Genomic DNA, 17,070 nt, shown 5'->3' on the forward strand with positions numbered 1-17,070 from the left:
AGTTTCACGAGAGGGCGATGTTCTGCCCCGATATGGTGTCTACAGAGCAGTCACGGATGAGCCGGTACTTGGGCGTGTTGAGGAGGGATATCCGGGAGTTTGTGTCAAACTCCACCTATCGTACTTTTACTGAGCTTCAGGCGAACGCCAAGAAGCGTGAGATCGAGTTAGAGACCCAGGCCAGGGAGGAGGCCGAGTCTCGGCGGGCGAACCGGCGACCGGCTCAGTTTCAGCCGGCAGCCAAGCGGACCAAGTCCGCTGACTCGAGGATGGGAGGTTCGAAGGGCCGCACTTGCGGAAAGTGCGGCAATAGTCATGAGGGGGCGTGTCGAGCGGGGGGTTGCTACAAGTGTGGCAAGGAAGGACACATTGCCAGGGATTGCCCTAAGGGGTTTATGGTTTGCTTTCATTGCAACCAGACAGGCCATCGGAAGGCCGAGTGCCCGCAGCTTCGTCAGGGATCTACACCTACTACCAGGACTACCGAGACACGACCGGCGAAGGTCGAGGCCCCGAGGGCTCGCGGGAGAGCTTTTCAGCTGACTGCGGAGGAGGTCCGCGCTGCACCCGATGTTGTGGCAGGTATACTGTAATTCGCGTATTTATTTAAAGTTGAAATGTTATGCTTATGTTAATATATGTGTAGGTACTTTTCTTGTGAACTCTATGCCTGCGCTTGTGTTATTTGATTCGGGTGCGAGTAGATCCTTTGTATCTTTAGCTTTTAGTCAGCATATCAGCATTAGTCGTGAGTCGTTAAGTCGGCCTCTGAGCGTTTCTATAGCGGCTGAGAGGGTGGTTTGTGCTACGGAGGTTCTTCGGGGATGCGTACTAGAGATTTTTGGGGTTGCGTTTCCGATTGACCTAATTCCTATTGCGATGGGTGATGTCTGTGTCATCGTGGGCATGGACTGGTTGAGCCGATTCAGCGCCGTCATTGACTGTGAGCGCCAGCTGGTGACTATATGAGACCTTAGTGGGGGAGTTCTTACGGTGTACGGCGAGGGTACCCGTTCGGGATCAGCTTTTTGTTCGGCCGCTAGGGCGAGGCAATGCCTACAGCAGGGATGTAGAGGTTTTGTGGCGTATGTGATGGATACGCGGGAGGCTTCCGAGAGACCGAGGACAGTGGAGGAGGTTCCAGTGGTGCGCGAGTTTTCAGATGTTTTTCCTGAGGAGTTGCCGGGAATACCTCCTGCAAGGCAAGTAGAGTTTGGTATCGATCTGATTCCGGGGGCTGCGCCTATTGCGAAGGTGCCTTATCGTCTTGCACCTCCAGAGATGCAAGAGTTGTCCTCGCAACTCCAGGAGTTGCTGGGGAAGGGATTTATTCGGCCAAGTAGCTCGCCGTGGGGAGCACCGATTCTATTCGTCAAGAAGAAGGATGGTTCACACCGGATGTGTATTGATTACCGGAAGTTGAACAAGGTGACGGTCAAGAACCGCTATCCGTTACCAAGGATCGATGATCTATTCGATCAGTTGCAAGGGGCATCTTGGTTTTCCAAGATCGATCTGAGATCAGGGTACCATCAGGTAAGAGTGCGGGATGAGGACGTCCAGAAGACAGCATTCAGGACGCGGTATAGGCATTACGAGTTCGTGGTGATGCCTTTCGGGCTCACCAATGCCCCGACAGTGTTCATGGACCTCATGAACAGGGTATGCAGGCCGATGCTGGATCGGTCTGTGATTGTATTTATCGACGACATCCTAGTATATTCGCGAACTAGAGAGCAGCATGAGGGACATTTGAGGGAGGTCCTTGAGGTACTGAGGTCGGAGAAGCTATATGCAAAATTCTCCAAATGTGACTTCTGGTTGCGGGAGGTCCAATTTCTTGGACATGTTGTTAATCAGGCAGGGATATTGGTCGATCCGGCCAAGGTGGAAGCAGTGATGAGTTGGGAGGCACCGAAGTCACCTTCCGAGATCAGGAGTTTCCTTGGGTTGGCGGGGTACTATCGGAGGTTTATTAGGGACTTCTCCAAGATCGCGGTACCGCTCACCAGATTGACCCGGAAGGGTGTTACATTCTCATGGGGACCCGAGCAGCAGACTTCCTTCGAGACACTTCGTCAGAGACTGTGCGAAGCCCCGGTATTAGCTCTCCCGGAAGGGATGGAGGACTTTGTCGTATATTGCGACGCATCGATTTCGGGACTGGGTGCAGTGTTGATGCAGAGGGGCCATGTGATAGCTTATGCATCGAGGCAGCTAAAGCCTCACGAGGCGAGATATCCCACGCATGACTTAGAGTTGGGGTAGTAGTGTTCGCTCTCAAGATTTGGCGTCACTACCTATACGGGGTTCGTTGTACTATATACACGGACCATAAGAGTTTGAAGTATTTGATGGATCAACCCAACCTAAATATGCGTCAGAGGAGATGGTTGGACGTGGTTAAGGATTATGACTGTGAGATCCTATACCACCCAGGCAAGGCTAATGTGGTAGCAGATGCATTGAGTCGTAGGAGGAAGAGCATTCCATTGCGAGATGTATGTCTGAGACTGACGGTGATGACCCCGGTATTGGATGCTATTCGTGGGGCGCAGGCCGAGGTTGTGAGATCCGAGATGCAGAAGAAAGAGAGATTCGTTGGGTTAATTTCAGAGTTCGTTAAGGATGGACGAGGACTTCTGACGTTTCAGGGTCGGATTTGGGTACCATTCGTGGGCGGTACGCGTACTATTTTGATGGAGGACGCTCATAGATCGAAATTCTCGATCCATCCCGGTGCTACGAAGATGTATTTAGACTTAAGGAAGGAATATTGGTGGCCTTGTATGAAGAGAGACGTCGCATGGTTCGTTGAGAGGTGTTTGACTTGTCGTAGGGTTAAAGCCGAGCACCAGAGACCGCATGGTAAGTTGCAGCCCTTGGAGATTCCTGAGTGGAAGTGGGAGCAGATTGCTATGGATTTCATCACCAAATTGCCAAGAACTGCTAGGGGAGTCGATGCAATTTGGGTGATCGTGGATAGATTGACGAAGAGTGCACACTTCCTTGCCATTAGCGAGAGTTCATCAGCGGAGAAGTTGGCGGAGTTATACGTGAGAGAGGTAGTATCTCGGCATGGAGTGCCGATCTCGATTGTTTCAGACCGTGATGTACGCTTCACTTCCAGGTTCTGGAAGAAATTCCATGAGGAGCTGGGTACTAAACTACATTTTAGTACCGCATACCATCCCCAGACAGACGGTCAAAGCGAGCGGACGATTCAGACATTGGAAGACATGCTTAGAGCATGTGTACTAGACTTCGGGGGTAGCTGGGATGCGCATTTACCCTTGGCTGAATTTTCCTACAACAACAGCCATCATTCGAGCATTGGTATGCCACCTTTTGAGTTGTTGTATGGTAGGAGGTGTCGGACTCCCATTTGCTGGGGAGAGGTAGGACAGAGAGTGATGGGCGGTACCGAGATCGTACTCCAGACGACAGAGCAGATTCAGCTGGTTAGGCAGAGGTTATTGACCGCCTAGAGCCGACAGAAGAGTTATGCGGACAGACGCTGGTCCGAGCTAGAATTCCAGGTTGGCGACTTCGTTCTCCTGAAGGTTTCTCCTTGGAAGGGAGTGATCCAGTTCAGAAAGAGGGGCAAGTTGGGGCCCCGGTTCATAGGTCTATTTCGTGTAATTGCAAGGGTAGGTCGGGTAGCTTATCGGTTGGAATTGCCAGCAGAGTTGGGACAGATTCACAATACCTTTCACGTATCACAGTTGAGGAAGTGTATAGCCGATGAATCGGCGGTGGTTCCGTTAAAGGATATTCAGGTGGATGTGAGCCTGAATTACGCCGAGAGACCAGTAGCTATCAGGGATCGGAAGATCAAGGTTCTGCGGAATAAGGAGGTACCTCTGGTGTTGGTTCAGTGGCAACACCGGAAGGGATCGGAGATGACTTGGGAGCTGGAGCGTGAAATGCGGGAGCAACATCCGGAGTTATTCGCAGAGTGAGACTTCGAGGTCGAAGTCTAGTTCTAGTGGGGGAGAGTTGTAACAGCCCGGAATTTCAGGTATTGCTTTAAAACTATTTTTGGGGCATTTTAGGAGGGGACTCGGCGAGTTGGTGCCTGACTCGCCGAGTAGGACCACAGGCTTGGTCGCGGGTTCGCGACTGGACTCGACGAGTCCAGATATGGACTCGGCGAGTCGACGCTGTTCAGCAGAAACCCTAGCCATCTGGTCTGGATCGTATATAACGCCTCTTAGGCCGTCATTGTTCGTTTTTGCTCACTGAGAAGAACCCTAGAACGATTGTGTGCATCTGGAGCAAGGATTGAAGACCATTGTTGGGTTTGGAAGAGTTGTGTGCAAGGAAGAGGAAGGTTTAGCTAAAGGAACAGCAAGAGAATCACATTCTGAGGATTGGGGACACAGAAAGTGCATCAATCAGGTAATATCTCGGATTTCGTTCTTCTGTGATTGATGTGTATATGAAGTTAGGGTTTATAGAACCCATTTGATGATTAGATGGATTATTATGTTGTTACCCAAGTGTTTATGCCCCAGTAATAGGATGTTTAGAGGTCCAGATAGTCCCATGAGTGTGTATTTCGGGACCATACGTGTTTCAGGAAGCAGTTGATCGACTGCATGGCATGGACCCGCCGAGTCGGATAAGCAGACTCGGCGAGTAGCTTGAAGATTCACTGGGACTCGCCGAGTTGTTCTTCAGACTCGGCGAGTGGAGTCGGGGTGGCCCCGCGATTCTTCCACGAGGACCTCGTCGAGTCAAGAGGGATACTCGACGAGTAGAAAGGGGAACAACAGGGAAAATTGGGGAGGACGTCTAGACTCGCCGAGTCGCCTTTGCACTCGACGAGTCCAGTCAAGTTGACCGTTGACCAGAGTTGACCTGCATGTAAATTCTTAGGGTCAGTTGTCTTGAATGATAAGAATATTAATAAGGGTATATGGTATTATAGAAAGTCTGCAGATCGGCGGATCGAGTGCGAGTAGTTTCAAGAGTTGATAGCTTACATTACCACGAGGTGAGTCTTCTCACTATACTGTACCCGGAAGGGTATCTATGTGTGACCGAAAGGTCAAACATGTTATGTGTTATATATATGCTATAATTGAAAAGGTAGTTGCTATGCATGCTATGTATGTTCTATGGGCCGGAAGGCAAAGTATTATGTGACAGAAAGGTCAGGTATGATATATGATATATGTGATATATGTGTTTAAGTAATTGTACTATGTGTTGCATATGTTCATGGGCCGGAAGGCAATATGTTACGGGCCAGAAGGCAATATGTTACGGGCCGGAAGGCAATATGTTACAGGCCGGAAGGCAATATGTTACAGGCCGGAAGGCAATATGTTATGGGCCGGAAGGCAAAATATTATGGGCCGGAAGGCGATTATCTCATGGGCCGGAAGGCGTTGTACTGTGGACCGTAAGGTTCGGGCCTGGAAAGGCGTATATGTGTAGTGGTATACTGGGGAACTCACTAAGCATTTATGCTTACAAGTTGTTATGTATCTGTTTCAGGTACTATCGAGGACCGTGGGAAGGCGCCGGCATGATGCATACACACTGCTGCTAATTGAGATCTTGGGGATTTTATATATGTATTTGATATGAAACATGAAATAAATACTATTGGTTGAATGAAATCACTTTGTTTTAAATGAAAATTTTATTTGAAAATTTGCATTGTCACAACTTTATGTTCCAAGTTCTCTGCTTTTAGTTTCTCAACCAACTAGTTGTACTTTTGCTTCCAGTATTCATCTGAGCTTTGGGTTCTTTGCTTGCATTCTTTTGCAAAATGATCAGTGCTACCACAGTTAAAGCACTGAGCTTTCCATTTCCTTTCAGTAGCATGTTTCTTGTCAACATCTGATCTTTTTGAAGATTTCCCACTCATCTTCTTCTAAAACTTTGAGAAATCTTGGCCTGATTTCTCAAAGGTCTTCATAATTAAAGCCGCACTAGCAACAAACTTTTCCACATCATCAGTCTCACTTTTAGAAGAATCAGTGTCTGAATGGTTTTCAGTGTCTGACTCTGACACTTGCTTTTTGTTTGAAAATAATGCCACTGATGACTCACGCTGAGCATCCTTCATCAGCTCCTTTCTCTGAAGCTTGGATTCCTCATGGTATCGAAGGTTTCCATAGAGACTTTGTAAATCCATTGTGCTGATCTTCTCACTATTTTTCAGCACATCAACATGATTCTCGCAACCTGCACCCAGAGAATCCAAAAACTTCTACACTAGAACAGTTCAATGCTTCAACTGATCTAGTCTCCGCAGATCATTAACAAAAGTATTAAACATGTTAAAGGTTTGACTTAGGGTTTCAACTTTCTTTGCAAAGAAATGTTCATACCTTATGTTTAGATCATTTATTTGAGTAGCCTTGACTTCCTCAGTGCCTTCAAAATATACAGTCAGCGTGTCCATCATTTCTTTTGCTGAGATGCAGTTCTGAACCAGCCCAAAGATATTGTATGATAAAGCATAGCTGTTTGCAGCCCGAGCACGAACATCGAGACCATTCTTTCTTTTGTCATCTGCTGTCCAGTTTTCTCTAGGTGTTTTCTTCATGACACCATCAGGAACATTGTTTTTCAAGGGCTGATACATCGGAACATATGGACCTTTGTTGATGATGTCCAACATGTCTTCATCTACAGATTCTAATGCATAGAGAGCTTTTATTTTCCACATAGCAAAATTGGTTTCATCAAATGGAGGAATTTTAGCAAAAGGATGATTTGATGAGTTTAAAGAGGAAGATGATGAAGCCATTTGTTTGATAAGAGAACATTGCTCTGATACCAATTGAGAGGACCTTAGATCAAACAATTTATCAAACAATGACTATCAACAAGAACAACGAAGTTTCACAAAGAACTTTCACTAAGAATAATAATCTCACAAAGAGATTATCGAATGCACAAAGCGGCTATTAGGGTTTGTGAAAGATGTATCTCACAAACGTGTACAAAAGACTATATATATAATTAATCTAGGCAACCCCTACAAATCAGGGATATACCAGCTAACTAATAGACAATAACTATGGAAACAAGATAAGTACTAAATCTATTACAAAATGTTGAATATAAAACTATACATTGAACAACTGGTATGCTGACGTTGATGCTGACGCTGGATTATGTGCTGACGCTGAGTGACCAGTTTCAAACATCATCATATTATAAGGTTCGACCTTACATAAAGAATAAAGAAAAAATCCACTGCAACTCTCTCTCTCTCTCTCTCTCTCTCTCTCTCTCTCTCTCTCTCTCTCTCTCCCCCCCCCCCCACTGCCCATCTTCCATTTCCACTTTATTTTTACACTGAAAAAATACCACCACCACCATCACCACCTATCGGCCGCCGATGTAGATCTCAAACCACCACAGTTGCTTTTTCGTCTTCGTCTTTCCAATGGAAAATAACTCTTGCATTATTTGTCATCGCCAGAGAAGGAAGCTCGAGCAGAGAAGGAAGAACTTAAGTCACAGTTCATCAAAAACTCGAGCCACGATTCATCGGTGACGATACAAGGGACATCCAGATCTATAAACGTGTGCAAACCATTTGGAAACCACCATGAAACCACCACCGTTGTCTTCTAGAAATCAAGTCGAAGGATGACTTGAGACAGAGGGTGACGACTCGAGTGGCAAACGTATCTAAAGAAATCTGGAAATAACCGGCGAGGGTTTTCAGATCAAAGGCATTCCGGTAAAGAGGTTCATGTCGTCTTTCAAATCTTCCAACGACGACGATGGCACTTTCTAGCAAAAGTTGGGGCGGTTTCTAGCAGTGGACACGACAATTGGGATGGTTTCCGACAAAGTATGAGAGAGAGAGAGAGAGAGAGAGAGAGAGAGAGAGAGATAGATGGGGTTTGGGTGGGTTATTAGGAGGTAGATTTATTTTAATTTTTGTTTATTTTTTTTAAATCTGAAAATCAGAAAAATAACTAAGAGAAAAAAGAGAAAATCATATTAATAGGGACAAATCTATCGTTTTGAAAAAAAAAAAAATCAGAACATACTGAATCAAACTCACAACAAAATATTAACCATTTTGGACCAAGTTTTTGAGTAGTAACGCAAGAACCATCCTTGCAATTTTGTCTTTTTAAACCCATGTTTGCACCAATCGCCACCCATAAGTGGTTAAAATGAAGAGTTGAGTTTTCGCACCAAGAATTCTAACATTATTTTGAATATCATCATAAGAAACTCAATGACAAACACCTTTGACTTATAAAAGTCAACATTTAAACCAAAAGATGCTTCGAAATGGATTGATTAAAAACTAAAAAGACATTCAATTTTTCCATATAAACACCATATTTGATTTTTAAGATTTTTTTATTAGTTGAATTTGCATTGTTTTTTTTAGACATTTAGCATCCGACCAAATTCTTAAAATTATCAATGGACCACTTAAAAAAATTGTGTCATCATCATAGAAAAGATGAGATCGAAAGGCCGTTATGACTTATGACCTTCCATTATAACGATGAATAAGAACGGTAAAAATAGGTTTTCTTATCTTACATTCTTTAGCAGTAAAGAATTGTTTAACGGCAAACCGTCGATGCATATGCAGATGAAAGACTACCCTGATCTTTGATCAGTGAAAACATCACCAAAAGTATAAAACGTGGTTAATAATGGAAGATGCACAAAATAAAATTATGAAAAGTGCTTTGAAAACTCTGCTTGTGAAGACACAACTTTAAATTTTTATTCGCAGATTAGCTACCACGTGGTGGGTTTACGCGGTGCTGCATTACTTCTCGTTGTTCACGTTAACTATTTATCATTAAAAAAACAGAAAACAATTGAAACCCAGTCACCATTCCAATCCCCTTTGTAGTTTCTTCAACCCCTATACCTATAAATACCACTCCCTCTTCCCCTCCAAATCCTCCTTCTCTGCCCTCTTCTGCTTACTTTTCATCATTCATGGATTCCTACTCCCCTTTCGATTCCATCATCTTCGGTACTCTCTCTCTCTCTCTCTCTCTCTCTCTCTCTCTCTCTCTCTCTCTCTCTCTCATTAACAGAACTTCAAAGGTATGTTTATGCACACTCATGATTCATCATCATCAATCGCAGATTTGGATGATACTTTGTACTCTTCAAACATTGGATTCGGTGACGCCACCAAGCGTAACATCGATGGTACCATTTCATCTTAACTACAAACACCAATCAGACGAAAGCTCAAATTTCTAACCGATTTGTAATTTTTTTTCCTCAGATTTTCTCGTTGAGCGATGCGGATTTGAACAGAGGAAAGCTTCGGCTCTTCGTGTTCAACTCTTCAAAACTTACGGAAGCACTCTCGCCGGTTTAAGAGTAATTAACTAAATCTCAAATTGTTTCCAGGTTTTTGATGATCGATGAGTACTAACAATCTGTGTGTTTGCAGGCGTTAGGCTATGATGTAGACGCAGATGATTATCATCGCATCGTCCATGGAAGATTGCCGTATCATCTCATAAAACCAGACCCTCAGTTAAGAAACATTCTTCTCGCCATTAGTCAACGGAAAATCGTAAGTCGCACTGTTTTGTTGATACAAAATTTCAAGTAATTTCAGAAAAGTAATCCGTATTTACTCTCTCAGATCTTCACAAATTCGGATAGAGCTCATGCGATGAAGGCGTTGAATCTTCTTGGGATCGAAGACTGTTTTGAACAGATCATCTGCTTTGAAACTATGAACCCAAATCTATTCAATTCTAAGTCGTCTTCCCCACAGGAGTTTCCTGTTATTTTGAAGCCTTCGTTAGAAGCCATCAATATTGCTATGGACGTAGCTGAAGTTGATCCAAACCGAACGGTATGCCTACCATCATCTTAACTTCAATTTTCATAAACATTTCAATTTCTCAAACTATTCTTTAACATGTTTAGTTTAAACTTCCCTTCTCATACTTATGAACACAACATACCTGTAAAACATCAAGATTAAAGAAACGAGTTACCTTAAAGATATCCAAATCAAGTATGAATATGATCGTCCTTTAATTATAACTTTAAAGAATATCTTCATTTGTATCACAATCAAGGTTGGTTAGATGTCATCAATCATATGTTATTATTTTATTTGATGCTGACTTAGTTTGTGGATGTTAATGGAGTTAATTTTTGTAATATTTATTAGAACTAAATAATTGATTCTTTAATTGGCTTTGTTTTTGTGGTTAAGTGACGTGTTTGTCTTTATTTGACATTACAGCTGTTCCTTGACGACAATGCTCGAAACATCGCAGCAGGCAAATCTGTTGGCCTTCGAACTGTATTGGTAAACTCATTTACTTAAGATATCAAAATATTCAGTAATAATAAAATTTATCATATTTATTATTTAAAAATCAATGTTTTTACATTTCTTTTGTGGTACAAGGAATATATCTATATATTCTTTTTACCCATATAAACCATCCACACTGGTTATTTATGGTTAATAACAGTTGTAATCGAACACGTGTACACGTTTATAAGTTTAACATTATCCGTATATCTTTTGATATATCTTGATAGGTCGGAAAAACAATGAAGACAAAAGAAGCGGATTATGCATTGGAAAGGATCCATAACCTAATGCAAGTTGTCCCGGAAATATGGTTCACAAAAAAGGACAACAATAGTTTGAAACGCAATCCAAGTGATTTGAATCTGACTCTTAACCCGACACATGTCGTCGCTTAGAGTTTTAACATCGTGTTGGGGTGGATTAATGTACAAAGGACTAAGTCTATCCACAATGCTTGTGCTGATGTGAAGATCTGCGTACATATTTGGCAATTCTTCGGTTGTCTAAGAGAAGGAATAAAGACCAATTCCTTAGCGACTTCTGATGGCTTATTGGTTAAACTTAACATGAAATATAAATAAGTATTTAAAAGTTATTATGTTATTACTAAAATAAATATAAAAGTGTGTGACATTATGTATGGGATGTAAAATGTATGTTGTTACATTATGATTTAGTTATTAAGTTCAATCCATCTATGTATGCTTTGAAGGCAATGTGACGTGTATCAGTGTATCTTTGTTCGTCCTTAATATATGCTAGGCAAAAATCTATGTATTGTGCATTATTAAAATTATGGTAATTAAAATTATGACAAATATGTTGTTCAGATTACAATATTATAATTATATTATTGATACATATATGGTATTAAAAATATTTATATCATTTTCATCCTTAATAAAAACTTCTCTTAAACGTCATGTGTCCCTTTTTACACATCCTTTGTGTCCACGTGTCAATAGTGCAACATTCTTATCAATTGTTTTCCCACTCATTGCCTCAATGCCTCTTTGGGGAATCGATATCTTCTCCTGCTAATTAGCAATTCGGTTACCATATTCTCCCTGCAACGTCTTCCCAACTTCCTTTCCAAATAAAAGTCCATGAAATATGGATTTCAAACTGTGAAATCCCTAAATCTCAGTTCCTTCCAACTCTATATAAGGTATTTCTTTCATCTTTTCCCATTACCATAGTTGTCGTCTGCCCTCTATCATTCATAGTTCTTTCTCTATCACGTAGCTATTGGATTAGGTATAGAAATAGCATGAGGTAAACCATACTCTATTATCTTTTCTCCAGAAAAGATTAGACACTCCATCTACCCTATCTTATAGCCGGTGAATACACTTCACCACCATCCACCATAAACCCTAACACCACTACTATTTCTAAGAGCTTGGTTACCCAAACGTGTTGGCCGATTAAATTTCCTAGGTGTTCACTTACTCTTTTGTCTCTCTTTAGTCTAACAACGATGACACAATTAGGGTTTGGGGATTTGATGCACAAAAAAGGTACACACTTAATCATTAGTCATCTATTGTTTGCCTCTTTATTTCTTAATTATTGTCGTGTGAAAGTTTATGTAGATTATTACTTGAAGAATTGAATATATTTATCATTAAAGAGGAGCTTCAAGAAAGAGATAGTCAGCAAAAAGTAAGAGGGCAAACAGTTTTCTGAAACTTATTAGTTCATGATTGTCTTCAAGGTATGTGTTATTGTAAAGGTTAATAATTGTTCAAAAATTGATGGTCTATATAACTGCAACAAATGGCTAATTAGCTTTGCTAATAAGGTTTTTTAGCATATTAGTCATGTTTTATTCACCAAGTTCTATTGGGATAACAATTTGTTTGGGGTATACAATAATGTCACAAGATCTTAGAAAATTGCATCAAACTTGGAACTCCTCTATAGTTAAGGAGTAAAGTGCACTGAAATAGAATAATATTGGTGTGACAACCCTATATTTTCCAAAAGCATTGTAACGCTCAAAAGTCAAATACAACTAAATTAACCTTGAAAATAAAGTATTCAAATATCTAAGTTGGGATGCATCAAATACTAGATAACGTGTCAAGGTTTCCGAAAACATAGAGAACGCTCAAAATCGGGTTATATTGAAGAAATTATAACCACTCGTATAATTACGACACGCCATTAAAACAATTATTTGACATAAAAAGTAAAATCTCAATAATGTGCATTTTAGCCTTAAGTATCTAAACAAAAATCGTAGATCTCGTTAAAAGGTGAGCGTGCATAAAAAGATCGCCCAAATTGGACCTCGTATGAAGAAGTTACGAATTTTCGAAGTTTCGTAACAGTAGTAGAGGGCTAAAAACTCGAATTTAAGATCGAGTGTAAATTAGCTAACGCAATCCAAATGAGAGTTGAAGATCTCCGCAATAGGAACAAATGGATGAGAAGACAAACAAAAACCGACGTCGAATAAAGAACCTATGAGTTTTTAAACAAACTTTAGGAGGCCCGGCCTATTAAAAATATATCATTAAAAATAAAGACAAAACTAGCCGACGGAGTCTAAATGAAAGTTGTAGAGCATAATCTCACCTACACGTGGATATAAAGAACACGAAAAACGGAGCTCGTACGCGAAAGTTACGGAATTTAGAAGAGGACAGGGCGGATTACGCCCCGCGTTCTCTGGGAGTACGCCCCGCGTACTAGACCCAGAGTCGAGTCCCATCGGCCCGCCCAAGCTACGCCTAGCTAGCCAGGCGTCGTAAGCCGTGACGCATTGTTACGCCCCGCGTAACCGAAGTACGCCCCGCGTACGAGGGTTTCCAGCCCTATAAATAGAAGGCATAAGCTCGAGTTTTTGCACACAAATCACAATCCCTCAGCCATCCTCTCATACTTCTAAGCTCCAGAGACCCTCCCCTCACCTCGGTTTCGGCACTCGAGCCCCCGACGAAAGATTTACGTTGCAGAGATCCCCGAAGAGCCCGACGACGCAACTATCCGCGATCGAAGTTCTACTTAACCCTAGTCTCTCTCTTCAAACTTAACGAGTGAGTTCATACCGCTACTTTTCAATTCTTTTTCATGTTTTAGGGGGGGAAATACAAGTACATTACACGTTAAAGTATCGTTTTATAAACATAAATGAAATTTCTATCTTCGAATATCGATACAAACATCTTATGTATACAAGAGCGATTATGTCACTAAGTTATTTCTACTAAATGGAACATACTATCTGAAAAACTATAATGGGTATAGTTAACAAGTCAGTCCTACATTTTACATATACATCTTGAAAAACGAAACACGTTTAAGGTCATTTCATTGTAAATCTACTTATACTAGGCAATGTGAGATATTCAAAGTTCAACGTACATTTTTGTATGCATTTCAAGTCCTGTATTATATACCATAATCTCTTGGAGGGAGAGCGTGATACTTGTGTATAGATCTATACGGGATTGACAATCCCACACCTAAACTACTAGCTATAGTTAGACCGGCAGGTCTGGGGTGACAAATGTCATAACACTGCAACACCTGAAGAATGTTGTTACAGGCCGTCAGTGTCAATAGTATGGTTATAAAACTCACATAAAAAGTATAAAACAAGATTGATTTACGAGATTCATATGTGCATTGCAGTTTTCTACATTATTTTTCATACAAAGTTGTTTTTTTTATCATTTGAGTATAAAAGATACTAACACATTCCAACTTTGGAAACTTTTGAATCATCTTACAAGAAAATATTGGACTTTCTAAAAACCTCGTTTACCAAATTACTACCAAAAAGGATATACTTTTCAACTCGAAACACTCATGAACTCACCAACTTAATTGTTGACACTTTTCAAAACCACTTGTATTTCTCAGGGAATCAGTGATACAGGTAACTACCAGCTTTTGGGAGAAGGAACACAAAGGATGTTTTTATTATTGAACATTTATCATCATATTGTAATATTCTTTTGATAACATGTATAACGCAACAATATACGTTTTCATTTTATATATATGATGGTTGTGTTACTTTCTTTACAATATTCAATTGTTGTGATACTACGTGAAGTCGTCCACCCCCGAATGTTTCCGCCATTCTGGTTTGGGGGTGTGACAGATTGGTATCAAAGCATTGTTTATAGTGAACTAAGTATATCAAACCAAATAAGATATACAAACTATAAATACAACGGGAACCAAAAACCCTCTGATAAAAACATTTTCATAGAAATATATTTTCTTTAAATATATACATTTTTACCCGCACGTATCAGCCTCGTATCATGACAAGTTTTTCTAAAAAGTAGTATGGCAAGTTGCGATACCACGATTGAGCCTTGGGGTATGTAATCAAATCAAGAATAAATATAGCCTGATCAACTATATTTATCCTGGATTTGACCATTGTATGTCGAGGAATGGTCGTAGTAGTCAACAAGCCAAAAATTTATAAAATCTAGATTCACTAAATTAAAATACTATAAGTCTATTGTTAAAAATAATTGAACGATAAAATATTGCGCTCAGTAAAGATATAAATAGGCTTAGGAAGTTGTTAAATAGAAATTTCTTTTCTTATAAAAATCTCATACCTCTATCCCAGTACAGACAAATGGCTGGATTTCCTTTACGGGGAGACCCCTACTACCTAAATCAAGGTAACGGCAGCTGGATAGAAGAAGACCCGGAGGAAGACCCAGAGGAGATCGAAGAAGAGGTCGAAGAAGAGTTCGAGGAGGGAGTCGAAGAAGAATTCGAAATCGAAGTCAGAGAAGAATACGAAGTCGACGAGGAGATCGTGGAAATTTCTAGCGGAACAGACTCCGAACCGGAAGTAATCGACCCTCCCATCCCCCATCCTCCCGTAATCAGACCATATCAACCGGGACCCATTCCCATCTGGGGAAGCCACCTCTACTACTGGAGCCGTCAGCAAGGTGTACGCCCTCCATTCGGCATGTGTCGGGATTTTTACAACGTCAGTGGGAGAGGCTCAGCTGATCGAGCACTTCCTGTTGTCGTGAACGCTATAGCTAACCAAAACTACCAGGCAGACCAACAAGCAGCCAGAGTTCGCGAGATCAATGCTGCTACCCAAGGTAACGCCGCTGACATCCGTCGTTTGGAAGGACTACATGAGAATACCCAAATCTACACGGGAACACTTCAGAACCAAATGATAACAGCTCTAGACGAAATAAGAGAGATGAAAGAACAACAAGCAGATTTCGAGAGGCGACTGATGGGAGTCAAACGGTCAGATGCCGAATCCAGCTCCAAACGCCACAAGTAGAGTTTGTTCAAGCTCCAACAATTTTGATATAAACTAGGACCTCGGATAAAGTTTTTCTCTTATTTTCTTTTGTATCTGTAAACGGAGACCTCTAGATAGGTCAAATTTTCCTAAAACTAGAAGCATAATGTAACACACCTTAGGTGTGACATATATATAAATATGCAGTACTTCTTTATATACCTCTCGAAACCTCTGAAATTAATTAAATTGTTGTATTTAATTTGAAACCAAAAACTAAAGTCAAAACAAATTACAAGATACGACTAACCCTCAACTACACGATTGTCAAAACATTAGAAACTTATAGTATTCATTCTTATTTTCTCTACCAGAACATGCCTCCTCGTAGATCAACACGCAAAAACTCAACTCCAGCACCACCTCCACCACCCCCTCCAACTATGGATGCAGCTATGTTCCAAACTGCTGTAACAGCCGCTGTAACCGCGACGATGGCTCAAATGAGCAACAATGGGTCAGGAGGAGGAATAAATAGCTTTACAAATGGCCCAAGCCAAGGCCGTTCTGGAGTCTGCACTTACAAAGACTTCACCAATGGAAAACCTATTCCCTTTTATGGGACTGGGGGAGTATTGGCTCTGTCCCAATGGATAGAGAAAACGGAAGCCGTATTTGAAATTTGCGCATGCCCTGAAGAAAGCAAAGTAAAATTTGCTGCCTGTACATTCTCTGAACGCGCCTTGACATGGTGGAACGGCCATGTCAAGACACTAACCCTGGTGGTGGCAAACTCCATGGGTTGGGAAAACTTGAAGCGAATGCTCCTTCGGGAATACTGCCCAAGGGGCGAGATTCAGAAGCTTGAACAAGAATTGTGGAACCTTTCGATGGTAGGCTCGGACATCGCAAGCTACACCAACAGGTTCAGCGATTTGATAACACTTTGTCTTGGGATGTTGATTCTAGAAAGCCAAAAAGTGGAGAGGTACATCTGGGGATTATCACCCCAGCTGCGAGGAAGTGTGCTAGCTTCCAAGCCCATGACCTTCGATAGTGCCAAGGAACTGGCGCAATCTCTCGTTGATCATGGCGTCTGCTAAGGAGTCACGACTATCGTAGCTGAAACAACCAAAGGGAACAATGACAACAATGCCAACAACAACAACAACAAGAAATTCTGGAACAAGAGAAAGGGGCAAACCTCTCAAGAACCTTCAAAGAAACAAATGGTGGCGGTTCATGCTGCTACTGCTCCCGTCACAACTCCTACAACCCCGATGCCAACAAAACAATATGTAGGGAACTTGCCAAAGTGCAGCAAATGCAACTACCATCACCACGGTAATTGCCGCGAGATGTACTGTAAGAACTGCGACAGGAAAGGGCACACTGCCCGTTTCTGTAAAGCGCCAGCGTGGCCAGTCACTCAAGTTCCTGGTACTAGGGTAAGCCAAGCATGTTATGGATGTGGAGAAACCGCGCATTTCAAGAGGGACTG

The 17,070-nt window shown here is 41.7% G+C and overlaps 2 protein-coding genes across 2 annotated transcripts; one reads left to right on the plus strand and one right to left on the minus strand.

The window, feature by feature from the left end:
• Positions 1-6,244: 6,244 nt before the first annotated feature.
• On the minus strand, positions 6,245-6,691 carry LOC145016684 (uncharacterized). Its single transcript, XM_078974932.1, has one exon. It carries the CDS (start codon positions 6,689-6,691, stop codon positions 6,245-6,247), a length of 447 nt encoding a protein of 148 aa, XP_078831058.1.
• A 2,147-nt stretch (positions 6,692-8,838) lies between these two features.
• Positions 8,839-10,955, plus strand: LOC145017874 (Haloacid dehalogenase-like hydrolase (HAD) superfamily protein). Its single transcript, XM_078975827.1, has 7 exons — positions 8,839-8,992; positions 9,109-9,174; positions 9,254-9,351; positions 9,425-9,550; positions 9,623-9,838; positions 10,238-10,303; positions 10,543-10,955. The coding sequence occupies exons 1-7, from the start codon at positions 8,956-8,958 to the stop codon at positions 10,708-10,710; spliced, it is 777 nt and encodes a 258-aa protein (XP_078831953.1). The 5' UTR covers positions 8,839-8,955; the 3' UTR covers positions 10,711-10,955.
• The last annotated feature ends 6,115 nt before the right edge of the window (positions 10,956-17,070 follow it).

This window comes from Lactuca saligna, chromosome 9 (genome assembly GCF_052625555.1).
Source record: "Lactuca saligna cultivar CGN05327 chromosome 9, ASM5262555v1, whole genome shotgun sequence".
Classification (NCBI taxonomy): Eukaryota; Viridiplantae; Streptophyta; class Magnoliopsida; order Asterales; family Asteraceae; genus Lactuca; species Lactuca saligna.

Coding starts and splice junctions, on each gene's coding strand:
- LOC145016684 (XM_078974932.1), bottom strand. CDS start 6,691: ATGTGGAAAATAAAAGCTCTCTATGCATTAGAATCTGTAGATGAAGAC.
- LOC145017874 (XM_078975827.1), top strand. CDS start 8,956: ATGGATTCCTACTCCCCTTTCGATTCCATCATCTTCG. Junction 9,551..9,622: donor CCATTAGTCAACGGAAAATC/GTAAGTCGCACT, acceptor TTACTCTCTCAG/ATCTTCACAAATTCGGATAG. Junction 10,304..10,542: donor TTGGCCTTCGAACTGTATTG/GTAAACTCATTT, acceptor ATATCTTGATAG/GTCGGAAAAACAATGAAGAC.